Source organism: Leucopleurus acutus (genome assembly GCF_964270905.1).
Source record: "Leucopleurus acutus genome assembly, chromosome: 20".
NCBI lineage: Eukaryota > Metazoa > Chordata > Mammalia > Artiodactyla > Delphinidae > Leucopleurus > Leucopleurus acutus.
This window is the reverse complement of record NC_139162.1, coordinates 50,008,256-50,035,741: the sequence shown is the minus strand read 5'-3', so window position 1 is coordinate 50,035,741 and position 27,486 is coordinate 50,008,256. Positions and strand designations below refer to the sequence as shown.

Here is a 27,486-nt window from a genome sequence, read left to right as displayed (position 1 = left end):
GGAAGGGAGGTGGTCTAAGGAAGGCTTCTGGAGGAGGGGTCGTGTGAGCCAAGACCTGAAATATTAGTCGACGGGTGTTCCCTGGACGGAGGGAACAGCATGTGTGCATGTGTGTGATTGAGAGGGCCCTTGGTCCACCCTGCTCCAGCCTCCTGCCAGCTCCTTTCTGATGTCTTGTGTCCATTCATTCAGCAGACCCTCACTGTACACCCTGGCTCAGCCCTGTGGTGCTTTTGGGGACAAATCACTGCCCCAGACCAGGCCCTGTCCTCATGGCTCCCAGCAGGGGATGTCTGAGTGAAATAGGATACAGCCAGTGACAGGCACGCCAGGCAGTGGGAACCTTTTGTGCCAGGTCTCAAAGCCAGGGAGAACGCTGTTACTTTTGAGGAACTGGGGAAAACTTCTGGTTGGAGTAAAGCAAGCAAGGCAAGAACGATAAGAGGTGGGGCTGGGCAGGTAGATGGTGAGGTGGTGCAGGGCCCTGAGGTTGGCCAGGAAACCTCTCTTCCAAGCCGGTGACCAGTCTTGGGCACAGGTAAGTCAGCCCAGCTGGGCCTCTCTCAAACTTCAGCTTGTTTTCACACTGGTGCTGCCAAGCTCAGAACAGCTGTCTTCCCCTCCACCATCTTCCCCCACTCTCTCCTCAGGTGCGTTCCCAGGCCTTGCTATTCATCAAGCGCATGTACGAGAAGGAACAGCTACGAGAGTATGTGGAGAAGTTTGCCCTCAACTACCTACAGCTCTTGGTCCACCCCAACCCACCATCTGTGCTCTTTGGAGCCGACAAGGACACAGGTTTGGTGCAGGTTCTTCAGAGCTGTATTGAGCACCCGCTGTGTCTCAGGCTCTGGGCTGGGTCTTGGAGACAGAGCTGGATCTAAGCTGAGCCCTTCCCAGCCTGCTAGAGAAGACAGCCAGACAGTAATAACCAGAACGAGCAGGCCTCAGGTGGCGAAACTAGGAGTCTGTGGAAGCCCAGAGGGAGTGCCTGACCCAGCGTGAGGGGTCAGGGAGAGCATCCTGAAGGAGGAGACAGCTGGGCTGAAAGCCGAGGACAAGGAGAGCTAGACACTGATGGGGCTCCAGGAAAGGCCAGGCCGGATCATCGCAGGCCAATTTACTCAGCAAAGCTCTGGGTCCTCCAGAATTGCAGACAGGGAGACCCGGGCCCCAGGGGAAGGGACCATTAAATTGGAAGGTTCAGGCTGTGGCAGGAAGCACAGGGCCTTCGAGGAGCACAGGAGCCCTGGTGCAGCCTGGGTGCCAGGAAGGCTTCCCAGGAGAGGTACTGGCTATGTGAGACCCAGAGGAGGAGGTACAGAAAGAGGAGTTGGGCAGCAGTGTTCTAGGCATCAGAACAGCACGTGCAAAGGCTCCAAAGTGGGGGCCCTGGGGGACTGTCAAAAGTAGGGTGTAACCAGAGCACACAACCCCAGAGGCAAGGCCACCCTGAACAGGACCTGGCAGGTGGAGCAAGGTGAGGAGCTGGGGGTTTATCCTGAGGGCATAGGACAGTCGTGGGAGCACTGAGCAGGGGAGGGACAGGGTCAGAACTTGGAAAGATCTCTCTCACCGCCTTGTGGATTGGTGGTCAGAGGAGACCAGATGGGAATTTAGTGCAGAGACTTCTGAAAGGGGAGCAGTCCTGGTTCCACCCCATTTCCCAGATGATTGGCTTCCTGCCCAAACAATTTGCTTCCCAGGCCCGCTCCCTTATGTGCCTGTCCCCCAGGAAGAGCCAGATGCTGGGGGTGGGAGGGGAGTGGGGCCGCCCTGATCTTCACCCCCTGCCCTATTAGAGGTGGCAGCGCCCTGGACTGAGGAGACAGTAAAGCAGTGTTTGTACCTCTACCTGGCCCTCCTGCCTCAGAACCACAAGCTGATCCATGAGCTGGCAGCCGTGTACACTGAGGCCATCGCTGACATCAAGAGGACAGTGCTGAGGGTCATCGAACAGCCGGTGAGGCCCCTGAGCCCACCAGGCTCTGCCCACCCATGGGTGGGGCTCAGTCCCCAACTCCAGCCCTTCCCCTGGTATATTCTCCTTGTGTGTGCTAAGCACTAAGGGTTGTCACCCCAGGCTGAGCAGCTGTGTCACTTGCGGGTAGTCCACACTTCCATCTGCTCCTGAGAAGACAGCAGGGTAACCCCGCAGTTAAGAGCCTAGAGTTGGATGGACCTAGGTTCACATTCCGCCTCTCACTTTCTCACTGCGTAAACTTGCAGCCTTCAGTAAAAACGGGGAAGATAATTCAGTCCCCCGAGCTTGTTGGAGGGATTCCGTGACCTCATGCATGTAAACATCTGTGTCACTGTTATCATTTATGAGCTGTCCTTCCCCTGCCTTGCTGACAGGAATCTTTAGTTGTCATTGCCTAAGTCCCTCCTCCTCTCTGGAACCCCAGGGTCACCCACAAGAGAAGCATCTCAGTTACAGACTGGCCCCTAAAATTCAGAACGTCTGCCATTCCGATTTGTAGCTGGGTTTGAAACTACTTTTTCGTATTTCTGTCGCTGACATTTTATTACTGAGAATTTCCAACATAAACAAAAGGAGAAAGTGTGGTACATTAATTCCCACATACCCACCCCCCAGATTCAACAGTGTCTTTACCTGTAATGTGGGGGTAATAGGCTCGGTGTGAGGAAGAAGCAGATTCTTCTCCCCATTCTCAAGGTGAGCCCACCAGACTCTGAGCTCTTCGAGGGCAAAGACTGGCAGTTCCACTTGGAATTGTAAAGATTTATGGGGCAGAGGAAGGCATGAACCCTTGAAGCCTGGCCCTCTGCTCCCTGTGTTTGGCGTTTGTGGTGGGTTGGGGGGAAGCCTGCAGAAGCAGCAGCAGGTCCGAGCCCTGGTCTGAGCACGCAGCCAAGCCAGGGCCCTGGCAGTCACAGAGGTGGGTGGGCAGGGCGCCTACAGAAGCCAGAAAAGTCTTCACCGAGGAACCGAAGGACAGGTTGGGCATTAAAGCTCAGGTTAAGTCAGAGATGGCAGAGAGAAGGCACGGTCTGCCTAGAAGGGCAGCATGGGTGAAGGCTCAGGAGCTGCAGGAAGCCTGTGTCTGTGTGAGATTGGGTGGAAGAGACGGAGATGCTTCTGCCCAACCCTCCCTCCCCTTCCCCCCACTTCTGTGAACGCTGTCACCAATACTTTTTTCCCCTGTTTTATTGAGATATAATTGACATATAACATTATCTTAGTTTAAGGTATACAACGTAGTGATTTGATATATGTATATATGGGGAAATGATTATTACAATAAGTTTGATTTACATCCATCACCTCACAGAATTAACGATTTTTTTCTATTGAGAACTTTTAAGATCTACTCTTTCTGTTACCACTTCTTACTCCCAAGTCCCAGCATCCACCCGGCCCCTGACACCTGGGCCTCCCCGAGCTCTCACCCTGGGCCCCTCATCGTCCTCACATCACCTAGCCCCTTCCCCGGGCCTTCCCTGTCATCCCTGTCTCTACATCTAGATCCGAGGAATGGGCATGAACTCGCCTGAGCTGCTCCTGCTGGTGGAAAACTGTCCCAAGGGGGCAGAGACACTGGTCACACGTTGTCTGCACAGCCTCACGGACAAAGGTGCCCCCTGGGACCCTACCTTTCATCCTTTTCTTCCATTGCCCAGGTCTTCCCCATTTCCCCTTCCCCGGGCCTGGGGATCAGAGCTGCTGGGTCCCCAGATGCTTGGCCCTCTTGTGAGTCTCTCCCCATCCTTGGGCCTCAGTTTCTCCATGTGGAAGAGTGTATTGCTAAATGCACTTGAGAAAGCAAGGGGCCAAGGACTTCTGCTCTGAAATGGAGTTGCCCCTCCCTGCCCCTCCCACACACCCACCACCATTTCTCCTCCTCCTTGGAGCTCACCTTCACCCCACCACCCCCAACACCTGTGCCTCCTGCTGCTTCTACCTGCAGTCCCACCCTCCCCAGAGCTGGTGAAGCGGGTCCGGGATCTCTACCACAAGCGACTGCCCGACGTCCGCTTCCTCATCCCTGTGCTCAATGGGCTGGAAAAGGTATGGAGCTGGATGCCTCGATGCCCCCACTGACGAGGACGTGGCAGGGCAGGGGTGGGGAGGAGGTAGGCAGGTGCCCATGTCAGATGCTTGTAAACACATTCTGGGGCTTGTCTGGGTCAATGTCCACTTTGCAAGCCGCTCCCCTCTCTGAGCCTCAGTTTCTTCCTCTGTCAAGTGAGTATCACAGTGATGCACCCTCCTCGCCTCCCCCACCCCCCATACACACAAGATTGTCCTGAGACCTAAACGTAACCACAGAAGCAGCACTCTTCCTAGCGTAGGAGGCACCTCCCCTTGAGGATGTGCATCCGCTGCCCATGCTCAGTCTTGTTCCTAACAGGCTGTGGGACCTTGGGTGAGCCTCCATCTCCTCTACTTGCAGGAGGAATCACTGAGCTGGCCCAGGGGGCTCAGATGGGGGTTGATGAGGCTGGGGCTGAGTCAGGCCCAGAGAGTTGGGAAAGCTCAGCCTTGAGGGACCAGAGGAAGTGAGAGGAGGAAAGCACTGAAGGGGCTTGGTGAGGCCAGAGCTTGCACCCCACCTCCCCAGGGTGAGCAGTGGGGAGGCTTGTTTGGAGGAGGTGGGCGGGTGTATCTGACCTGCCTCCCCTGCCTTGTCCTTGTAGAAGGAAGTGATCCAGGCCCTGCCAAAGCTCATCAAACTCAACCCCATAGTGGTGAAGGAGGTCTTCAACCGCCTGCTGGGCACCCAGCACGGTAGGTGATGTGCTCTCCTCCCCACCAGAGGCCAGCTCAGCCCTGGCCCTCATATCCCTCCCCTGTGGCTCCCTGTGCCCCAGCTCCCCCAGGAGACCCCACCTCAGGTGGCAGGAGGAAGGGGTCCTGGAGGTGAGATGCGGCACGCTGGGGGAGGGATGCCATCTTTAGAGAGGAAGGGGTGGGGGCTCATCTTGCTCTCTGGGGCTACCGTCCAGACTTGGCGACATCTCAACGTTTATCCCAGAGCTCCCAGGTCACCCTCCTATGATACATGGATGATGGTTTCATCCACAATGGGGACAAAATTGTGGAATTGAGGTCTGACTCTCTATAAGCGTCTTGCCTTCTAGGACCCAACTACTCTTCCTCAAACATGGGCTGCACTCCTGCCCTTCCTTAGCTCTTGCCTGAACCCCTCCAGCTGTGGGTGAGGGGTCTTTGTTTGACCTGGTCAAAAAGAAAGAAAACTTCCAACCTACCAAGTGGCATAGGGTAGATTCCTCACCCCTCACCCCAGTGGCTGGAGCTAAGGAGGGTGGAGGCTGTCTGTTCCACATGTAATTTGGTGATTTAAAACATACACACAAGAGTGACTGGGACCCTCAAAACCCCACCAGAAGACTGCCATCTCCCCCAGCCTCCTCCACTGTGGCATTCAGTTCAAGCACTGTTTGCAAGTCTGTTGCCTGCCCCAGCCTTTCCTGTCCAGCGAATTCCCCTCAGTATCTGTGCTGTGCTGGGCACCTGGGATGAGCTCGTCCTAGCTCTGCCCTCATGGGTGCCCAGCCTGGGGCAAGTGTAGGGGAGAGCAGCCGAATCACACTAGATGTTGCCCTAACGAGGGTAGGAGCCCAGTGCTGGGGAGGAGGAGAGCACAATGAAGGCCTCTGATGATGCCCTCCGGTTGTGAAGGATGGCTTTCTAGCTGCTGTTGCATTCAGGCCCCTCCTTTTGCGTTCTCAGTCTCCTCCTTCCGCTACTTTAGCCCTTTGTACCCCTAATCCCAGAGGGCGCCTGTCTTCATTTGCCGCTCCCCCCAACTGGGGGGACTTGGGCCTGTCTCTTAGGCCTCCATACTGTCTCCTCTACCTCCCCGCCACTCCCACCTGCTGCAGGTGAAGGGAACTCAGCCTTGTCCCCCCTGAACCCTGGAGAGCTTCTCATCGCATTACACAACATCGACTCCTCAAAGTGTGACATGAAGTCCATCATCAAAGGTGAGGCGTTCCCCCCAAACCCCCTTGAGTGGTCTGGCCACTTCGGACCTGGGGAAGAACCCAGTCGCCCACGTGCCCCTGCTGGAATCTGCCAAGTCGCAGATTATGCTGCCTGCAGCCCCACCTCAGAGTTCCGGACACCTACCCTCGTTCCTCTCCCTCTCTCCCCCTTCTGTCCTTCCTTTCTCCCTCCCCCCACCTAAGGAACTGATGCACCCACTGTGCACTGACACAGCGTAGTCCTCAGGAAGGGTGGGGAGCCCCTCCCTCCCAGCACCAGCCTGAGGAACTAAGTAAGCAGAGCCCTTGGCCAAGCTGGGCAGATGCACAGCCGGCAGAGCAGACAGAGTGCACCAGGGCAGTTGTTGGACCAGGAGTCTAGTCTGGCCTCCAATTGAGGCTGGAGAGTGTGCCTCCAGGGCAGGGGAGTTGGTGGCAACCTGGTGGGCTCACCACAGTTAGCAGTTTCATAATAGCTGCTGTCACTGTTTACCTAGCACTTACTCTGAGCCAGGCTTTCCTCAGTACCTTACAGGCCTGCCTGCCAGTCCACACCACTCTTTACCTGGGAAGTATGCTGACTTCCGTTTTGTAGACGAAATGGAAGTTCCAGAGAGGTTAAGTAACTTGCTCAGGGCCACATAGAAGCTAAGTGGTATAGTGCAAAAAAACAGAATCTGAAGTTGGGTGGATCTGAGTTGGAAACCCGGTCCTGCTGGTTCCTCCTGCAGATGGCATCCTGGGTCCCAGGGCTGCCTCCTGTGGGACAATCTCTCTCCCTCAGCTCTCCCCAGCGCTCCCCTCCACTTCCTCCCTGAAAGAAGTTTCTGGTCCAGAAGCCATGCTTTCCCCCACAGGTGGAAGCCCTTACTGTCCCCTGCTCTTCTCGGAAAACAACTGTCCTTTGCTTCCTCCACTCTCCTTTAAAAGCGGGGACGGGGTTTTCCCTCCTTGCCACTTATGTGTTTCATGTTTAGCCTGAAGTAGCTTCTTCAGTGACTTATTTCCTAGTCTTCCTCAGCAAATTCTCTCAGAAACTTTTAGGTCAAGAGAGGAGCTTATGAAAATTTTAAACACACGCTACAACTGAGAAGGAACTAAGGCCTCTAGTGGAAGCAGTAAAGTGAAAAGTATCTCAAAGCTGAGACTCCAGGAGCAGTCTTTTTACACGACCTGGCCCCTTAGATGATCTCTGGAAAGTTACGAGCCCATTCCCAAGGACGGTACCCTCACATGTTTTTATGTACAATTTGAAAGGTTCGGATTATGCTAGTATGGCCTGATTCTGGAACTGCAGAGCTGACCCTGGCTGGGTCTGGTGGTTTGGGGGAGGGGGCCTGGTCAAGAGATGCGGTCAGGTGGTAACCGTGTAGGCCCCACCCACCCCTGCCACCTCACTAAAGCCCATTCATGGGCCCAGATTAGTTCCTGATCTTATACATGGGAACCAAGGCCCAGGGAGAAAAAGGGCTTTAGCACAGGTCACACATGAAGCCAGTGACCAGGCCCTGGAGATGTCAGCAAGTCTTGGCCCTTAGAACCCCACGTGTTTCTTCCTACAAACCCAGGCCCACACAGAGCCTCTATATTGGTGAGCTCTTGGCAACCCTTCAACTGGTCACCCTACCGGCTCTTCATCGCCAGCATGCAGTCCAGTCAGTTCCCAGAGCACGCTTCTCTGCTCAGGCACCAGTGCTTTTCTCAGTTGCACTAGTAACCCTACTTGACTGTAAGCTCTAGATACAAAGTCCAGATACAAAGTCTAGTCCTGTTTTGAGCCCCAGTGGAATCCCCAGTGCCTAGCAGTATAAGCAGTCATTCCTGGCATTCACTCCCCTTAAACCACCCTTTTTCTCTGGTGAGTTTTTCTACAACTGGACCTGTCCAGTGGACTGGTTTAGTGATTAAGAAAACTCACTGAGCACCTCTGCTCAGTCCTTTGCTGGGCAGTGCTGAGGATACAACAGGGATGGGGACAGTCCTGGCCTTGCCCTGCTGGGGCTCACAGGCCATCCCCAGAGTAACAGTCTAAAATGAACAGGACTGGGACAGGGGGCCCAGCGCAGCCACTGACTCTCCCTTGTATGGGACGTTAGGGAGGGCTTCCTGGAGGAGGGGACACCTGAGCTGAGACCACAGAAGGATGAATAGGGGTGAGGTAACAGGAGAGAAGATGATCCCAGAGACAGGAAGAACGTTTGCAGAGGCCAGGAGAGATGCTAGCGTGGCCTGGTTCTGGAACTGCAGAGCGCACCCTGGCTGGATCTGGCGGTTTGGGGGAGGGGACTTGGTCAAGAGATGAGGTCAGGCTATAACCGTGTAGGCCCTGCCCACACAGGGTCTCATAGGCCACAGTTCAAGTGTGGACTTGCTCACTTAAGGGCCTGTGGGAGGTACAGGGTCAGGTTGAGTTTTTTTTTTTTGCGGTACGCGGGCCTCTCACTGTTGTGGCGGTACGCGATGGCTCAGCGGCCATGGCTCGCAGGCCCAGCCGCTCCGCGGCATATGGGATCCTCCCGGACCGGGGCACACACCCGTGTCCCCTGCATCGGCAGGCGGACTCTCAACCACTGCACCACCAGGAAAGCCCCAGGTTGAGCTTTTGAAAGACCCCTCAGGCTGCTGTATGGAGGGTGGATTAGAGGGTGGGTGGGAGGCCCAGGAGGAGGCTGAGGGGGAGGAGAGGGAAGAGGGTTGATTTTGGAGGCTTTTAGGCAGAGCAGGCAGAAGCCAGCAGCTACCTAGAAGGGAGGAGGAACAGCCTCGGTTTCTGACAGGTCCTCTTGCACTTTGTTCACCTTCTCTCCTTTCTGCTCCTTCAGCCTAGATATCCTCACTACCCTGCCTCCAGCCTCCTCCCTGCCTGTCTACCTGTAATGCCTCCATCCTCCCCCTTTTCCTTATAGGAGCCCCACACCCCCCATTATTTATAGGCACCCACCCCTGTTCTCCATTAGCTTCTCAAGGATTGGGGGGTCTCTTCTAGCTCAATAAAAACTTCCTGGTTGAGACTCACATGGCAAGTGGTGTTTGGGGAAGAAGGGGTTCAGAGGCAGCTCCTGGAGTCTCCCCATTAACACAATGGATCCGAGCACCACTGATTTTGGGGTACCACAACCCACTCCTGAGGGAACAGACCTCTGGGCCTTCCCTGGTCTGCCTGCCTTCGTGGGTGCTTGTGTTGTACCAGCACTCCTTGGGCCCTTCCTGGCACTGGGTGCTGAGCTGGGGAGCTCATCGTATGCCCAGACATCCTCCTCTTGCCCCTCTCTCATTACTCTGGACCGTGCCTTCCACATAATCCTACACCTGGTAACACCTGAGCACCAGCGCAAGCCCTTATGCACTGGGTTGAGAGTGGGCAACCTCTTGAGCAGCCTGCTGGTGGAGACCATCTCTTCTGTCTCCTATGGGATTACTTATGGAAGTTAAAGCTGTTTCCCTCTCCAGTAGGGGTGGAGGTGCCATGCCACACCAATCAAGCCAGAATAGGCCCCCAGGGGTTGGCAATATATCTTTCTCACGTCACCCTTTCTGGGGGTTGTCCCCAAACAGAGAGGGCCAAAGTCTTCCCACTCTGCCCAGTGGGGCTTCTAGGAGATGGAAGTGTCTTTTCCCTTAGACCCAGCTCCCAGGCTTTCCAAGGACCAGGCCACAGGGTCCCCTTAGAAGGAGACCTTCTGCTGGGTGGGGGAAGTCTTCTGTCTTGCCTGGAGCTTCAGGAAGTCAGGGCTGGGTCTCCCCTCACACGGGCAGATAATGGGGCTGAGGTTCTCTAAGGGGTGGGGCTCCCACTTCCCAGGGGGCAGCTGGGCAAAGGGGACAGGCCCACTCTCCGCCTCCTCGCAGCCACCAACCTGTGCTTTGCGGAGCGGAACGTGTACACATCGGAGGTGCTGGCCGTGGTGATGCAGCAGCTGATGGAGCAGAGTCCCCTGCCCATGCTGCTCATGAGGACCGTCATCCAGTCCCTGACCATGTACCCCCGCCTGGGGGGCTTCGTCATGAACATCCTTTCCCGCCTCATCATGAAGCAGGTAACCCACCCCTGACTACCCCAGTCTCCCAAGCAGGGGACTGCAGCAGGACACACTACAGAAAGACTTGAGGCAAAGCCCCGGGCTTTTCCAGCCTGCTTGGCCCCTACCCCAAGGGAGCCGTGATGCAGAGAATAAGCTCTACCAAGACAGCCAGCTCCTTTGTCCTGCCCTCTGCTGAGACTATACAACCTTTTAGGGGTCACTGAGTCAGACAGGTATAGGGTGGCAATGTGATGAGTGAGGGCTGTTGGGTGGTAGAAGCAAGCAGAAGGCATCAGGGGGTGCACATCCCAGGAGAGGTATGGCCGCCACTTGCCCCCCACCATTGTGCACCCAGCCAGGATGCATACTAGAGCTGAAAGATGGTTCCATTTTTCAGGAGAAGCTAGAAATTGTTTTTAGAAATACCATGATGAAACAAAAAACAAACCCCATGCACAAGCCTTCAGACTGAATTTAGGCCACAGGTTGCTACTTTGCAATATCTGGTTTAGAGGTTAAGTGCAGATTCAGACAGACCTGGGTTCAGATGTTGGTTCTGCCCCTTGGTACCGTACCTGTGTGACCCTGGACAAGTCCCCGCATCTGGGCCTCGTAGGTTTTGCAGGGCTAATGTCGCCCTCTAGAGGCTGCTGTGAAAGAAATGAGGCGTTGCCATCTTGGCAAGGTCTTTCTGCCGGTTTCTCGAGTGGCTGGCTGCCTGCAGGCCCCTTGATGACTGCTTCCTCCCTGCCTGGCCCAGGTGTGGAAGTATCCCAAGGTGTGGGAGGGCTTCATCAAGTGCTGTCAACGCACCAAGCCCCAGAGCTTCCAGGTCATCCTGCAGCTCCCACCCCAGCAGCTGGGTGCCGTCTTTGACAAGTGCCCGGAGCTCCGGGAGCCCCTGCTGGCCCACGTCCGTTCCTTCACCCCCCACCAGGTACCCCAGGGTGTGGGGTGGGTGGCCCCATGGGTCCAGCCCTGGGGGACTGGGTGGGATGGGCAGAGGGGAGCCCTGCACTGCCATGAAGGTCTGGGCCTCTGGAGGGTCAAGGACACCAAGGATCTGGGTGAGGTGGGGCGTCTCTGGGTCAGAGCTGTCCGCAGCGCCCCCATCCTGCTCTTCCCCTAGCAAGCACACATCCCCAACTCCATCATGACCATCCTGGAGGCCAGCGGCAAGCAAGAGCCAGAGACTAAGGAAGCACCTGCCGGGCCCCTGGAAGAGGTGAGGGCCTGCAGCCCCCTCCCCAGGCCAGAAAGGCCCCGTCCCCTCCTACCCACTCCAGCCATATCTCTGCCGAGGCTTCTACTGAAAGGAACTGGGGATGGGGAGACAGCTGCCCCTTACTCCCTATACCCAGTCTGCTGTCTGCCTTAGGACGGTTTCTGTCTTCTTTCCCACCAACCTCTTGAGAGCAGCCTAGGTCCTACGTCTCACCTGTCCCTGAGCTTTTGTGTATCCCTCCCCACCCCCAGGATGACTTAGAGCCCCTGGCCCTGGCACCGCCCCCGGCCCCCCGCCCCCCTCAAGACCTCATCGGCCTGCGGCTGGCCCAGGAGAAGGCCTTAAAGCGGCAGCTGGAGGAGGAACAGAAGCTGAAGCCTGGGGGAGTGGGAGCCCCCTCCTCGTCCTCCTCGTCGTTGTCCTCTTCCTCGGCCCGGCCAGGCCTTCCCCAGCCGGAGGAAGCCATTGATTTCCGGGAGGAGGGGCCTGAGTGTGAGACCCCGGCCATCTTCATCAGCATGGATGATGACTCGGGGCTGACTGAAGCTGCACTGCTGGACTCTAGTCTTGAGGGACCCCTACCTAAGGTAGGGATGACCACCTCAGAGCAACAGAGGACGAGAAAGATCAGGGGCCTGGGGTTAAGTGTGTGCGCCGAGTGCCCAAGGCGGGGAGGGGGCAGAAAGGGTACGGCCTGAAGAAATATTGGAGGTGGGACCACGCTTTGACCGCTCCCCATTTTCCTGTCACCAGGAAGCTGCAGCGGGCGGATTGATTTCAAAGGAAGAGCGGAGCCCCCAGACCCTCACCCTTGCCGGAGAAGACACCGTGAAGACTCCCAGCCCCACTGCTGAGGAAGCCGGGGAACCCGAGACCAAGGGGAACAGCTGACGGGGCTTGGTGGGGAAGGGGAGTGGGACTGGGAGCTCAGGGAGGCCTGGGAGGGGCTTGACCGGCGGTGCTTTGCCTTTAAAAATTAAAAAGATCGCTGGTCTGGGGCAAGGGTGCAGTCTCTTCTTTGCCTCCGTGTCAGCTGTGGAACTGCAGAAGCTAGTGGGCGTGCCCTGGAGCTCCCTGGAAAACTGGAAGCCCTTCTGGCGTGCTGTTGCGCCTGCGCGGAAACCAGCTTCTTGGCCCCAGCGTCTCCGCGCGCCCTCCCCTAGTAACGGGCCGCCCCCTCCCTCCTTAGAAACCGGCGCCGCTGGCCTAGCGGCTGCCGAACACACAGGCGACTGGTCTGGCCTGCCTATCTGCAAGCCTTCCTCCTAGAAGTCTGCGATCCCTTTGAACTATGGGAGACCTACCACCTGACCCTGAGCCCCCTCCTCAGCCGACCTCCAGCCTTAGGAATTTCCAGGTCTCCGAGCGGCGGCGCAGTCGGGAACACTCTAGGCCCCAGCTCACAGTCCCTGAAGAGGTGCAGCAGATACCGCTTGACGCTCAGATCCTGCGCGGCAGTCAGGAGATGGTGTCGAACCAGATCAGCCGGGGCTGGTCACAAGAGGCCAGTCTGACCCCAAATGAGAACTTTATTTTTCAGGCCGAGGAAGCCCAGCGGGGGGGCATTGAATACCCTTCCCTGAATACGGGCTTTCCCTCAGAGGTACAGCCCCAAACTTACTTGAGTGAAGGCAGGCTCCAGGCCAGTCACAACGCCAGCCTAATGCTGCAGCAGCTACAGCAGGGCGAAGGCAACCTATTACAGCAACTGGAGTCTGCCTACCAGGAGCCCCGGGCTGACCTCTTGGGCCAGTACACCAGGTACCAGAGAGAAGACCTGCAGTTCAGCCAGGACACCCAGCATGGGCCCTACCTACGGGATGACCCTGCGCTCCAGTTCTCGCCCTCTGAGCCGGGCTTCATGCCCTTCAATATGGAGGTGACTGAGCCAGAACCTCGAGAGCTGGCCGTGCAGAACGCCAAGGCCTACCTGCTGCAGACCAGCGTCAATTGCGACCTCAGCCTGTGAGAAAGGGGCCCCCCGGAGTGGGTAGAGGGAGGGGCCCAGGCAGGGAGAAGCCCCAGGCAAGGCCCTGCCTCAGGCCTGGGGTCTCAGACGAGATTGCTCCTCATTGAGAACCAGCGACCACTCTGGGGGCCTCTAACTCAGCCTAGGAGTCGGGGAATAAATACTAACAATAGCTAGCATTTACTTACCAGACACTGTGCCAGTACTTCACACAGAAACATCTGGTTCTCATGGCTGAGATTAGTACATCTTTTGTTCCTATTTTACAGGAGAGGAAACAGACACAGAGGAATTAGGTCCCATATCCAAAGTAACACAGCTAAGATGTGGCAGAGCCAGGATTTCAACACAAGTGATTTGGCTCCTGAGGCCCTTTTATCCACTAAAATTACCTGCCTGAGGAAGGCACTTGCCAAGGCCACTTAGCTGCAGTCATAATACACCTCTCAGCCCCCTATCACATCCTCATGAAGCTGACACTCTAGTGGGAGAGCAGACAATAAATATAATAAGGTATAAGGTGATGATAAGAGCTAAGGTGAGCAATAAGGAGAGTAAGGGGGATAGGGAGGGGATATTAAATAGTGTGAGGTCCGGGAAGGCCTCTCTGAGGAAGTGACACTTGATCAGGGACCTGAAGGAGGTAAAGGAGAGTATCTTGCAGGTAATTGAAGGGAGAGTCATCCAGATATAGAACACAGTGAGCTTCAAGGCTTTGAAGCTTGCCATGTTTGAGGAACAGCAAGGAGGCTGGTGTGACTGGAACCAAGGGAGGAAGAGAGGAAGTGAGAGAAGAGTTTGAAGTAACAGGTCTTGCTAAAGCACAAAGCTGACTCCCATTCCTCCTATGCTCCGAGCCTGCTGTGGCTCACCAGTGCCCTCAGGAGAAGGTTCAGGCTCCTCATAACAGCCTTCAAGGCCCAATATGATTCAGCCCCTTCTCCCTCTCCAAACTTCATCTTTAGTCAGCTCCTACCTCAGATCCTAGAATCTAGTCAAAATTAACCTCCAGCTCTTCCCCAATAGTACCCAGCCCTCAGGAGCTTCAAGGTCCCTTATTGTAAAGCCCTGGCCAAAGTCTCACTCCCCTTTACCCTTCCCAATTCAATGATGGCCCTCCACCACACCCAGGACTGCTGCCAAAGGGTTTGCACACTGAAGAGGGCTAGACATACATGTTTTGAAATCAGGCCAACCTGGTTTTAAATCCTGGCTGTGTTACCACTGTGTGACCTCATGACCTCAACTTTTCTAAGTCTCAGTTTCCTCATCTGGAGAGTGGAGATCGTAATTGTTCCCCAGATGTACGATTGTGGTGAGAATTCAACGTTGCTCTCAAGTGCCCAGCACAGTGCCTGACTCAGGTGATTGGAAACCATGATGACACTGTTATCACTCCGGCCTCCTTTCCTGCCACAACCCCTCTTCCTCACTCTACTCCAGACCTCCTCAGTGTTCCTCCAACATGCCAGGCACACCCTCAGCTCAAGGCCTTTGCACTCCATTCTCAACCATATCATCTGCAAACCATGACAGTTTTGCTTCTTCCTTTCTAATTCTTTTACCTTTTTCATGTCGGATTGCATTGGCTGGGACCTGCAGTGCAGTATTATATAGACGTGGTGAAAGAAGCCATCTTCATTTCCAATCTCATAGGAGAAATATTCAGTCTTTTACCATTACGTTTGGTGTGTGCTGCAGGTTACTTGTGGCTCCCCTTTATAAGATTATAAAATATTACATTCTATTCCTAGTTTGCTAGGTTTTTAAAAATTATGAATGGCTGTTGAATGTTATCAGTTTCTCTGCATCTATTGAGGTGATCTTACATATCTCCTTTAACATGTTAATATGCTGAATTATTTTTTCCTGTTTTTCTAATATCAGTTCAGTCTTGCATCCCTGTTCTTAACCAAATTTAATCATGGTGTGTCATCCTTTTGAGAATGCTGGATGTCACTTGCTAATATTTTGCTTAGGATTTCAGCATCTATATTTCTAAATGAGAATGACATGGAATTTCCTTTCTCCTAGTTTCCTTGTGTTTTGGTATCAAGATTATGTTAGACTCATAAAATGTCTCAGGGCCTATGCACATGCTGTTCCCTCTGACTGAAATACTCTTCCTTCCAATATTCGCATGGTATGCCCCCTCCCTGGCCTCCCTATTTAAAATTGTAAACCATCTCCTATCCCTGGCATTCCCAGTCCCCATTCCCTGCTTTATTTGTCTCCGTATAAATTACCACCCCCAACACACTATATATTTTGCACATTCGGTTAATATGTCTCCATCACCAGACCATCAGCTCCACCAGGGCAGGGACCTTTTCTCTTCCCTGTGTCCCCAGAGCCAGGCACAGGGCCAGAAACACAGCAGCAAGCTCAGTAAGCTGAGTCCCCCACCTCCCATTCCCCTCTCCCGGAGGCAGGTATGAGCACCTGGTGAACCTACTGACCAAGATCCTGAACCAGCGGCCCGAGGACCCCTTGTTCCTCCTGGAGTCGCTGAACCGCACCACTCAGTGGGAGTGGTTCCACCCCAAGTTGGACACGCTTCGGGACGACCCGGAGTTGCAGACCACCTATGAGATGGCCGAGAGGCAGAAGGTGCTGTTCAGCCGGAGCGGCGGCAGTGAGGCCGAACAGGAGATGGAGGAGGAGGCAGTGAGTGAACCGGTGGGGAAGAGCGGTGGTGGCCCGGGTTTAGGCACAGCTCCTGCTAATGCCTGGAGGGGAGGGAGCGCACAGCACCACCCAGAAACACACGCGATTTCAGTCCAGAGTGTGGGTTGGGGACCAGGTCACAGAGGTCCTTGAACGCCAGGCTAAGGGGCTTGGGCTTTCTCCTGAGACCACTGGGGCGCCATGGGAGGGTTTGAAGCAGAGGAAAGGTTGGACAGCTCTGCTTTGTAGAAAGCTGACTCCAGCGCCACATGGAGGTGGAGGCTGATTTCTCCTACCATCCCTTACTCCTTTCTGCAAATAACTGCTCTGTGGACGTTTTCTGTGAAACCCACTGACTCCTGGAGTCTCTCAACACTGAATTTGCCTCCTATCCCCGGGACTCAGTTTCCTCTTTTGCAAGTTGAGACCCGCTGAGAACTCTTCCACCCATGATTGATGAACATTCTACTATCCTCAGAATATTTAATTCCACGATTCTGTTTCCAGCATTGGACGACGGCTTAAAATTTGGCTGAAATGTTCTTTCACTCGTTTAAGAAACATTTGTTGAGAACTCTGTTTATCGTAATTCTGACACCTCCTAGCCTCCCCCCCCCCGCCAACCCCGGCTAAGAGCTTTAGGAGCATGGGCTCGTTTCCTCCCTGAAACAACCTTGTAAGGCAAGTGGAGGAAGGACTTAGAGGGCTCGAAACTAGAAAAGACAGGACTAGGAAGGCAGGACTATGTCCTCCAAAGCCCGGGCTATCACCTCTGCCATCTCTGCTGATGCTGTTGGTCTGTGCTCACGTTTTATGCTTCTGAAATTCTAGGATTCTGGCGACAGTGGGGTGGGATAGTGAGAGAACTGGAAACGACAATCTGACCAAGGAATGAGCCCTTCCTTGGGTGAGCAGAGCGCAGGTCGGAATCCAAGTCTTAGACATGAGGAACAGTCTTACCTGAGAATATGGTTTTAAATTTCAGATCAGCAGTCTCTCCTTGGGAGGCCGCACCCCCTTAGAACTGCACCCTTCCTCTCCCACACCTCCAGGTCGCACCCCTATCTAACGCAAGTCCCTGTCGGCCCCGCCTCCTTAGAACGCTGTGCCTCTAGAGGCTCCACTTGCTTAGAATTCCACAGCCCGTGAGGCTCCGCCCCCTTACAATTCAATCCTGAGAGAGGCTCCGCCCTCTTCGAACGCTTGGTCCCTAGAGGTCCCATCCCCTTAGAACTTGGAGCTGGAGGTTTTTTGGTTTTGGTTTTGGTTTCGGGGTTTTGGGGGGTTTTTTTTTGAGCTGGAGTTTTTAATATGAGGAGGTCTGTAGAAGGGCAAAATTGTGGGCGTTTGTGGCCTGTGCATGTTTCTAGGAAGAGACTCAAATCCATGATTCAGCATTTTGTATTTGTTTTTCTGTCTGAGGGGAGGAAGGGCTCTCATTTCTCTCATTTTCTGTTTCTTCCAAATGCAAAGAATTTCTGTTTCTTCCATGATCCCCAACAGCATTTATGGAAAAATCCATCCTTTCTGCTGCTTTGAAAATGCCACCTCTACCATTTATTTACACCGGCACGGACTCCAGTCTGTTTCTGGAGTCTCTATTTTGTGCCTTGCTCTGTAGATGGCTTTCTGCTCTGGGACTCTCCTGCTTGTTGTGTACAACCGCTGCAGAGCAGGTTTGGCTGTTTGGTAGCATAAGACTCCCCATCACAGCACCTCTGTTTTGAAAAGTTCCTGACTATCCTCACATTTATAGTTTTGTTTTGTTTTGTTTTGTTTGCGGTACGCGGGCCTCTCACTGTTGTGGCCTCTCCCGTTGCGGAGCACAGGCTCCAGACGCGCAGGCTCAGCGGCCATGGCTCACGGGCCCAGCCGCTCCGCGGCACGTGGGATCCTCCCGGGCCGGGGCATGAACCCGTGTCCCCTGCATCGGCAGGCAGACTCTCAACCACTGCGCCACCAGGGAAGCCCACATTTATAGTTTTAAACTAACTTTAGTGTTATTCTTGTACTTGTTTGGCAACACAGATCACTTTAAGACAGGAAATAGTTGTCGCAGAAATGAAGACAAGTGGCTTAGACGAGATAGTTTTTCTCACACCTAATAGGTGCACGCCGTCTAGAGCTGGTAAGTTGGCTCCTCAGTGAAGGGGCACTGAGGGTTTTCTTCCCTCATCCCTCCCCTCCACTCCACCCAAACCAAGAAAGCCGTTTTCAGCATCATAGAAGCCTGGTTAGAAATCCTATTTCTGGGGAATTCCCTGGCAGTTCAGTGGTTAAGACTCCGTTTCCACTGCAGGGGGCCCAGGTTAGATCCCTGGTCAGGGAACTAAGATCCCACATGCCGTGCGGCATGACCAAAACATAAGAAAAATAAATTCCCTTCCTTCCTTCCTTCCTTCCTTCCTTCCTTCCTTCCTTCCTTCCTTCCTTCCTTCCTTTCTTTCTTTCTTTTTTTTGGCTGAGCCATGTGGCTTGTGGGATTGTGGGATATTAGTTCCCCAATCAGGGATTGAACCCAGGCCACAGCAGTGGAAGCGCTGAGTCCTAACCACTGGACTACCAGGGAATTCCCTCCCCCTTTATTTTTTTAAACAAGGGGAGCAAGGGAATTCCCTGGCGGTCCAGTGGTCAGGACTCTGCCCTTTCACTGCTGAAGGTACAGGTTCAATCCCTGCTTGGGGAACTAAGATCCCGCAAGCCATGCAGTGTGGCCCTCCAAATAAATAAATACATACATACATACATCAATCAATCAGGAGAGCAAAAGTTTCCCAGGAGCACCTCAGAAAACCTCTGCTTGCATCTTATTGGCCAGATTGGGTCACATAACTATCCCTTGACTGCAAGGGGCTCTGGGAAAGTGACTGGAGAAGGCAAGCAGTGGAGAAGGGGGTTGAGGATGGTGCCGTGTGCCGTCAAACCCAAGGGCAGGAATGTAGCTGGGCCCCAGGCCAAGCTGGTATTCAGGGATCTCAGTGCCCATATCTCACCTCTGCTCCTCTCTCTCCCCTACCTCCTCACATGGCAGCATACAGCTGCCCCACAGTTCCTGAATTTTTTTTTTTTTAATTCATCTACTTGCCACTAGGAAATCTTTTCTCCCAGATCATAGATAGGATCTTCCTGGAAACTGGGAGAAAGAAAGAGGAAGGAAGATTCTGACCATAGTTAATAGAGGAATTAAGGAGTAGGGACTAAGAATATGACCTCTGGAGGCAGACCAACCCGGGTTTAAACCCTGCCATCCCAAAGAAGTAATTTCTAGGCAGGGAGACTCCAGATGTACTTTCTCTCCACCCAGTTACAAATTGCAGAGGTAGAGAAGGAGAGCCTGATCTGCCACTTTGGAGCATTAGTCCTCACTTGCTCCAATCACCAGTGGCCAGAAGGCTGGGTGATATCACTTAATCACGGTTGGTGAGGCCACTCCATTGCCAAGTGGGTGGAAGACATTACCAGAAAGAGGGTGATGGCCATTGGCTCATGGGCCAGGCACACACCCCAAAGAGAGTTTTCCATGCTCATTCCCTTATCTTCCCTGCTGGCAGCACAGTGAGTCTTGGGATTAAGTTTTGACCCTGTCCCCGAGTTGCTGGTGTCAATATCAATTAGGCAGACAAGCTTTATTTATTTATTTGGTTGCATGGGGTCTTAGTTGTGGCAGGCAGGCTTCTTAATTGCAGCTCCAGGAATCCTTAGTTGCGGCTCGCCGGCTCCTTTAATTGTGGCATGTGGGCTCCTTAGTTGTGGCATGTGAACCCTTGGTCGTGGCATGCATGTGGGATCTAGTTCCCTGACCAGGGATCAAACCCGGGCCCCCTGCATTGGGACCACGGAGTCTTATCCACTGTGCCACCAGGAAAGTCCCCTAGGCAGACAAGCTTTTGCACTGCGTTTAAGATTGAGGGCAGGGAATTCCCTGGTGGTCCAGTGGTTAGGACTTCACACTTCCACTGCACGGGGCGTGGGTTCAATCCCTGGTCGGGGACCTAAAATCCCACAAGCTGGACTGCATGACAAAAAGGAAAAAAAAAAGATTCAGGGCAACTGCCAGAATCCCTTTCAAAATAACAATTCTCCTCCTATAGAGCATTAGTCAGGGCGTGCCGTTTCAAGCTGAGATAACAAACAGCCTGGGCTTCCCTGGTGGCGCAGTTGTTAAGAATCCGCCTGCCAATGCAGGGGACACGGGTTTGAACCCTGGTCTGGGAAGATCCCACATCCCGCAAAGCAACTAAGCCCGTGTGCCACAGCTACTGAGCCTGCGCTCTAGAGCCCGCGAGCCACAACTACTGAAGCCCATGATCTGCAACAAGAGAAGCCACTGCAATGAGAAGCCCAGGCACCACAAGGAAAAGTAGCCCCCACTCGCTGCAACCAGAGAAAAGCCCGCATGCAGCAACGAAGACCCAATGCAGCCAAAAAATAAAATAGAATAAATAAACATTAAAAAAACCCAAACAAACAGCCACACAATCTCAGTGACTTAACACCACACAGTTTATTTCTCACTCACACTACCTGCCCATCCAGGCTTGGCAAGGGGGCTTGGCTTATCAGACCCTTGAGCTGGAGGGTGATGGAAGTGCCACTGTAACACAGGCTTCCACAGTTGCAGAGCAGGAAAAAGAAGGCAGAGCACAACCCACGTTGCTTCTTACAGCTCCTGCCTGGGTATGACCCGTGTCCCTTTCACTGCCATTTCAAGTGGTCAGAACAAGTGACATGGCCACTCCTGAATGCAGTGGGGTGGGGGTGGGAACATATAATCCTCCTGTGGACAGGAACTTCAGGCATTTGTGAACAACGAAGCAGTCTGGCAGACATAGGAAGAGGATGCAGTAATTGTTCCTTTTAACACTGTGTTGTTCACAAACGGAGCTTGTAAGAAAATGGGAATGCAGTGTATACCTTTAGGAAAAACCTCAGGATGCTTGTCCCCAAATCTTTTACATCAACTGTACAATTTAGGCATCATCGTTCCTTGCCACACTTATCCCTACATCTCAGTGGCCAGAAACGGTGGCATGAACAACTGGGTTACAGAGTCGTTTCACTCTGTAGACTCTAGAAAAGTCAGGCTGGGGAGCAGGGCTTCAGCCTGGTTCCCTCTGCCTTCCGCCCCGCCCTCTGCAGGCTGGGACTGCCGTGCCCAACATCATGGAGAAGGCCTTTTACCTCGAACAGGCCGGCGTGGGCCTAAGCTCAGACGAGAGCTTCCGCATCTTCATGGCCCTGAAGCAGCTAGTGGGGCAGCAGCCCATCCACACCTGCCGCTTCTGGGGCAAGATCCTGGGGCTCAGTCGCAACTACCTGGTGGCTGAGGTGGAATTCCGGGAGGGCGAGGAGGAGGTGGAGGAGACGATGGAGGGCGGCGAGGTCATGGAGGAGCACGCCGAGGAGGAGAGCGACGAGGGCGACGAGGGCGAGGAGAAGGCCGCCGACGTCATCCCCAAGCCCACGTGGAAGCCGCCGCCCGTCGTCCCCAAGGAAGAGAGCCGAAATGGCGCCAACAAGTACCTGTATTTCGTGTGCAACGAGCCGGGCCAGCTGTGGGTGAGGCTGCCCCACGTCACGCCGATCCAGATCGTGCAGGCCCGCAAGATCAAGAAGTTCTTCACTGGCTTCCTGGACGCGCCGGTCATCAGCTACCCGCCCTTCCCGGGCAACGAGGCCAACTACCTGAGGGCCCAGATCGCCCGCATCTCGGCCGCCACACAGATCAGCCCCCTCGGCTTCTACCAGTTCAGCGAGGAGGAGGGCGACGAGGAGGAGGAGGGCGGTGCCAGGCGCGACTCTTACGAGGAGAACCCCGACTTTGAGGGCATCCCAGTCCTCGAGTTGGTGGACTCCATGGCCAACTGGGTGCATCATACGCAGCACATCCTGCCACAGGTGAGGGCCAGACTCCAGCCTCCCCGCGGGTCGTAGCACCAGGTGTGACTCCAAAATAAGACAGCAAGCACCTGCTCGGCAGCTAGGCCTCGTGCTCAGTAATATTCATTCATCCATTCCTTCGTTCATTCAACAGATACTGGTTGACAGTCCCCTGTCAGAAACCTTTGGGGCCAGATGCACCTTGGAATTCTGAATTTTTCAGATTTTAAAAAGGTGACAGGAATTCCCCTGGTGGTCCAGTGGTTAGGACTCAGTGCTTTCACTTCCGGAGGGGGGTGCCCGGTTTTGATCCCTGGTTGGGGAACTGAGATCCCACAAGACTCCTGGTGCGGCCAAAAAAATAGTACTTACAAAAATAAAAGTACTTTAAAAAAATAAATTAAAATAAAGGTGACACACACTAAAAAAGTGACACAGTGCACATACTACGTATTACGCAACATCTCAAGCAGGGGCTGGGGCTGCAGCCCGTATTCAAAGGCATCATTATTTCTGCAGCAAAACTGAAGAGCTTCTGATCACTCAGGTCAGGGTTTCTGCCAAATGACTTATGGAAAAACTTTTGGTTTTCAAAGCTTTTCAGATTTCAGAATTGTGGTTAAGAGATGGTGGACCTGCATTTATTGAATGCCTAGTGTGTCTGAACTTTACATACATTTATTTATTCACTCAAGGCAGCACCTGCTGTGTGCTAGGAACTTTTTATTCATTCATTTATTCAATAAACATTGATTGACTCCACAATGTTTTATTGAATCCAAATAACTGCTTCTGAGATGGGTACAATGGTCATTTGCATTTCATAGTTGCTGAAACTGAAGTCTGCTACATGCTCTGCACTTAGGTTCACTCATTCATTCAACAAACATTTAGTACCTCCTGCAACCCAGCAACAATCCAATGAGAGAGGCACCCATGACACCCCTATTTCACAGATGAGCAAACAGAAGATCATTTGGGCTGCCAAATGTCAACTCCGCAAGGGCAGACATCGGGGGTGGTCTCTTTTCTCAAGGACACATATCTAGCACTGAGAGCAGTGCCTGTATATGGTAGGTGCTCCTTAAATATACAGTAAATGAATGGATGAAAGGATGCACAAATGGAGGCCACAGAACCTGAGAGAGGCAGGAGTCCCCATCTCACTGCTGCAGCTCTCAGCCCATTCTCCCCCTCACCTCCTACCTGTGCGACTAACCTTGTCCTTCTACCCACTTCTGGGTCCCTGAGAACAGGACCCATCCCCAGTATCCTTGCCTGGTCCTTCACCTCCTCCCAGAGTACAGGCCGGACTCTGTGCCCTGGGGGTAGCACCTGACCTCCTCCCCACCTCCAGGGCCGCTGCACTTGGGTGAACCCTTTGCAGAAGACGGAGGAGGAGGAGCTGGGGGAGGAGGAAGAGAAAGCAGATGAGGGGATAGACGAGGCGGGGCAGGAGGTCGGGCCCCCGCTGCTGACGCCACTCTCAGAAGATGCAGGTAACAGCCCCCACTTCACACACAGCTCTGGTGGAGACTGGGAGAAAGGGAGGGGCAGCGAGACTGGTGGCGGGGGGCACCTCTGTGAGCTTTGGTTGTGTTCTCATCTATAAAATGGGCATCCCATGGGGTTATAGGAATGTGTCCATCATGTGAACCTTGTCTGGCACGTGGCAATGGTCCAGATGGTGACATATGGTCTTTCGAGTCCCATATGGGTTTGGGGAGGGGGAGAGATAGCTAAGGAGGCCTCCCCAGAGGAGGCAGGACTTGAGCTGGATTTTGGAAGACTGGACAAGAATTTCCTGAGGTGGGGATCTCAGGCATCTGAAGGAAGAAAGGAGAGGCTGAGAGTGGGCGAGTGAACAGAGTCTGGGTGTGGACCCCGATTTCCATAAGCCTGGAGCCTGTGCCCTGTCCTCTGATCCCTGGTCCAAACTGATGGCCAACCTTGAAGGAGAATCACAGTAGCTCCCCTGTCGGGGCCTCAGGGCTCACTGCCACCCTACAAAGGAGGTGAGATAAGTGCCTCCTTTCCCGGGTGCGGTCACTGAGGCTCAGACAGGAGTAGTGGCTTCCTAGGGCCACACGGTGAGAGAGTGGTCAGAGCCCGGGTTACATTGAAACCAATGCTGTTGGCCCCACAGGCCCTTCCTTATCCTCCCTCTTTGCTCCCTCTCTTCCTCCTCTCTACCTTCCCTCCAGGGGGCTGTGCAGGGCAGAGGGAGCTGCAGCCTAGCCTCTGACCTACCTGGTGCTCTCTGCTCCCCCACAGAAATCATGCACATGTCACCCTGGACCGCCCGCCTGTCCTGCAGCCTCAGCCCACAGTACTCCGTGGCTGTCGTGCGCTCCAATCTCTGGCCAGGGGCCTATGCTTACGCCAGTGGCAAGTAGGTCTTCTCCTAGTGCCTCCCAGCAGAGGGCGCCGCTACAACGTCATCAGAGCCAGGCCGGGTGGGGCAACTCACCAGGGTGGGCAGAGATTGGGACAGCTCCCTTCAGGAAGCCCCCAGGGGCTAACCTCCTCACTCAGCTCCCAGGGGTCCCACTAGGGCTAAAATGAGAAATCCCATACCAAGTGTGTGAGCCCCTGGGATGAAACAATGGAAGGTCAGGAAGGGGAAGGGACTAACTCAGGGATCACACTGCCTGTGCAGTATTCAAACGTGGATACCTTGGCCCCTTGGCCCAGGCTTTCCTGCTGTTTGAGGCATGGAGCCAGACAGGACTCAGATGTCCCCTTTGGGGTGGCCTTGATGGGCAGAGTCTCATCTCTGGGAAAGCTAACTCCTTCCCTGAGTCTCCTCCACAGTTCTTCCAATCTGAAGGATCTTTTCTCTAAGGGCACAGATCTTCCCCACCAGGATCCCCCACCAGCTGTTCCCAAAAGATTGGCAGGTGGAAGTCACTCCCACATCCTCCCACCTCGGCTACACACTCGAGACAAGTCCCTCAGCCTCTCACCAGGCACCATCCCAGCTTTTCTGCTCAGCCACTAGAGAGCGTAGCCTGCAGCCACAGGGCATGCACTTACCGGCTCTGTCCAGCAGATGGCATGACGGTTTTTCATAGCTTTTCCTTCTCCATATCAGTGAACAGCCTGCACTGTATTCGATACTATGCTTCACAGTCAAGGTGGGAGTTTACATCATCTTGATAATTTAACCATATTCTTGACAATGTCTTTTTCGCCTCCAGAAGCATGGAAGAGGTATGCTTGCTTTTGCCAGAGCCCTTCTTCTGGCCACACCCTAACTTGCCAGCATCCCTCTGAAAGCAAAGGATCCAAACTTGGAGCTCCACTCACCTACCCATCCTCCAACCCCCACTTACCCAACCACCCATCCACCCTCCCATCCACCACCCAACCATGCATCCATCTCGCCACTTTTCTTCCTTATAAAAGACTCTTGAATGTCACCGTTTACCAGCTGTACGCTGGGCCCCAAGTACTTTGTTGAAAAAGCAGACATGGATCCTACTCTGGGAGCAGGCAGAGGAAGCATAGGTGTTAGATGTGCATCGAGCCTCACCCTCCCTCACCCCCTTACCCCCATGAAATATCCTGTTACAAACTAAGAGAAGTACCACTAGGGAGAGTGGAGGGACCAATGACAGCTCATACCTGTCATGTCTTGAGGGGATCAAGGAAGGATTCAAGGCTGAGAAAAGCAGCCTTGATCGGAAATCTTTGGGGGAAAAAAAGAAGTAACTAGGGGAAAAGCAGGCAGAAGGACATTCTAGACCAGAGCTTCCCAAACTGTGAATGGGTAGGACTCACCAGGGGCTCTGGTTAAAGCTCAGGTTCTGATCGCCTGGGTCTGGGTTGGAGCACAAGACTCTGCCTTCCTAGCAAGCACAACCTCCTGGGTGAGGCTGCTGGTCCCTGGACCCAGGAACCAGGGCTGGCAGAGGTCAGGGGCTTCCGAGGAAGCAGTGTATTTGAAGGTTCCGAGGAAGACCTGGAGGAAAATGATTCTCGAGGGAAGAGCAAGGCTATGAAAATAAGGTCAAATCCAAACTGCTCCCCGTGGCAAACTCTCTGCTTCTCTCCCTGTCTCTTAGTCCGCTCCCTTTCCCCCCATCTACTCCTCTTCCCTTCTCCCATTAAAATTCTGGGGAGAGGTGAATTGGTGGGCCAATTATGCTCCTGTTAATTGTCAGTCTCCTCTCTCTAGAATGTAGGCCCCACAGCAGGGATTCTTGTCTAATTTGTTCACTGCTAGGTTCCCATATCTAGACCAGTGCTGGTCAATATAAACAAAAATGTAATAATGTACTTAACCCCAAATGTCCTAAACATTCTCATTACAACATGAAATCAATAATGTAAAAATTATTAACGAGCTAGTTTACACTCTTTTTTTCATACGAAATCTTCAGAATCTGGGGTGAAGTTTACACTCACAGTACATCTCAATTCGGGTACTAAATTTTCATCAGAAATACTTGACCTGAAAAAAAAAAAAAAAAAAAAGAAATACTTGACCTGTATTCAGATTTCACAACACTTACAGTTGAAAAAGTAGATTCGTGTACCCAGGTTGTCCCAGACATACTTAGATGTCTTCCAATAAATGAAGTATCAGTTTTATTGTTTAAATTTAAGTTAATTAAAATTAAATAAAATCCTCTCCAACAACAGTAGAACACACATTCTTTTCAAGTGTGTATAGAACATTCTCCAGGATAGACCAAATGCTAAGCCATAAAACAAGTCTTAATAAATTTAAAAGGATTGATCATATAAAATTTCTTCTCTTACCACACTGGAATGAAATTAGAAATCAGTAAAAGAAGGAAATGTGGGCAATTCACAGGTATGTAGAAATTAAACCACAGAGTCCTAAATAATCAATGGGTCAAAGAAGAATCCACAAGTGAAATTTGAAAATTAAATAAAATTAGAAATTCAGTTCTTCAGTCTCACCACATTTCAGGTGCCCAACAGCTACCTGTGCTGTTAGACAGTGCGGCTCTAGACAAGACCTGGCACTTAGTAAGTGCTAAGTGAATACTGAAAGAACCAATGAACGGAGAAACCTGGTGGGCACATTCCACTCTACCACACATAACTTTGCAGGCATGCCATGCCTAGGCTGGGTCCTACCTTTAACAAAAGTCCAGGCTGGGGTCTTTGAGGGAGGATTTCCCAGCATCTCTCTGCCCCTCCAGGAAGTTTGAGAACATCTACATCGGCTGGGGCCACAAGTACAGTCCTGAGAATTTCAACCCGTCCCTGCCAGCCCCTGTTCAGCAAGAGTACGCCAGCGGCCTGGAGATCGTGGAGATGAGTGACCCCACGGTGGAGGAGGAGCAGGCCCTGGCGGCCGCGGAGGAAGAGGAAGAGGAAGAGGAGGAAGAGGAGGAAGAGGAGGATGAGGGCCAGGATGACTGAGGCCCCATAGCCCCCTTCCTCAAGCAGGTAGATAGCAGGTTTTCCCTTATACACAGTTTTAGCTTGGTTTTTTTTCATTGTTGGTTTGCTTCCTGCCCCTAGAGGGCAGGGGTAGAAGAGGAAGGCAGCTGCTCTAAATAAAATTTCCTCAGGGCATTCCAGCCGAGTCACTCATTCATTTGTTCACCACATTTGTTGACATGGCCTCCAAGTCAGGACAGTGGCACTTTGCTAGGAACACAGACATTGCCCGGCATAGTCTCTCCCATCTGTTCATTTATTCATTCATCGGGCCATCAAACAACTCTTGAAGTGCCCTGGTTCAACCAGCCCTGTGCTGGGAACACAGC

General features: G+C 53.3%; 2 protein-coding genes across 2 annotated transcripts in view; both read left to right on the top strand.

Annotated features, from left to right (window-relative positions):
* SYMPK (symplekin scaffold protein) overlaps positions 1 to 12,325 on the top strand; it is a 35,903-nt gene extending 23,578 nt beyond the window's left edge. Inside the window, exons 17-27 of the mRNA XM_082862573.1 lie at positions 651 to 798; positions 1,803 to 1,963; positions 3,491 to 3,599; positions 3,933 to 4,033; positions 4,663 to 4,753; positions 5,872 to 5,973; positions 9,823 to 10,010; positions 10,756 to 10,932; positions 11,125 to 11,220; positions 11,472 to 11,807; positions 11,974 to 12,325. Coding sequence (XP_082718699.1) covers positions 651 to 798; positions 1,803 to 1,963; positions 3,491 to 3,599; positions 3,933 to 4,033; positions 4,663 to 4,753; positions 5,872 to 5,973; positions 9,823 to 10,010; positions 10,756 to 10,932; positions 11,125 to 11,220; positions 11,472 to 11,807; positions 11,974 to 12,111 — 1,647 coding nt within the window. The 3' untranslated portion in view covers positions 12,112 to 12,325. The remainder of the gene's footprint in view (positions 1 to 650; positions 799 to 1,802; positions 1,964 to 3,490; positions 3,600 to 3,932; positions 4,034 to 4,662; positions 4,754 to 5,871; positions 5,974 to 9,822; positions 10,011 to 10,755; positions 10,933 to 11,124; positions 11,221 to 11,471; positions 11,808 to 11,973) is intronic.
* Positions 12,326 to 12,511: 186 nt separating this feature from the next.
* Positions 12,512 to 27,136, top strand: RSPH6A (radial spoke head 6 homolog A; the record flags this gene model as incomplete). Its single annotated transcript, XM_082862214.1, has 6 exons — positions 12,512 to 13,185; positions 15,622 to 15,856; positions 20,996 to 21,754; positions 23,094 to 23,235; positions 24,011 to 24,128; positions 26,914 to 27,136. 6 exons carry the CDS (start codon positions 12,512 to 12,514, stop codon positions 27,134 to 27,136), a joined length of 2,151 nt encoding a protein of 716 aa, XP_082718340.1.
* Positions 27,137 to 27,486: the final 350 nt, after the last annotated feature.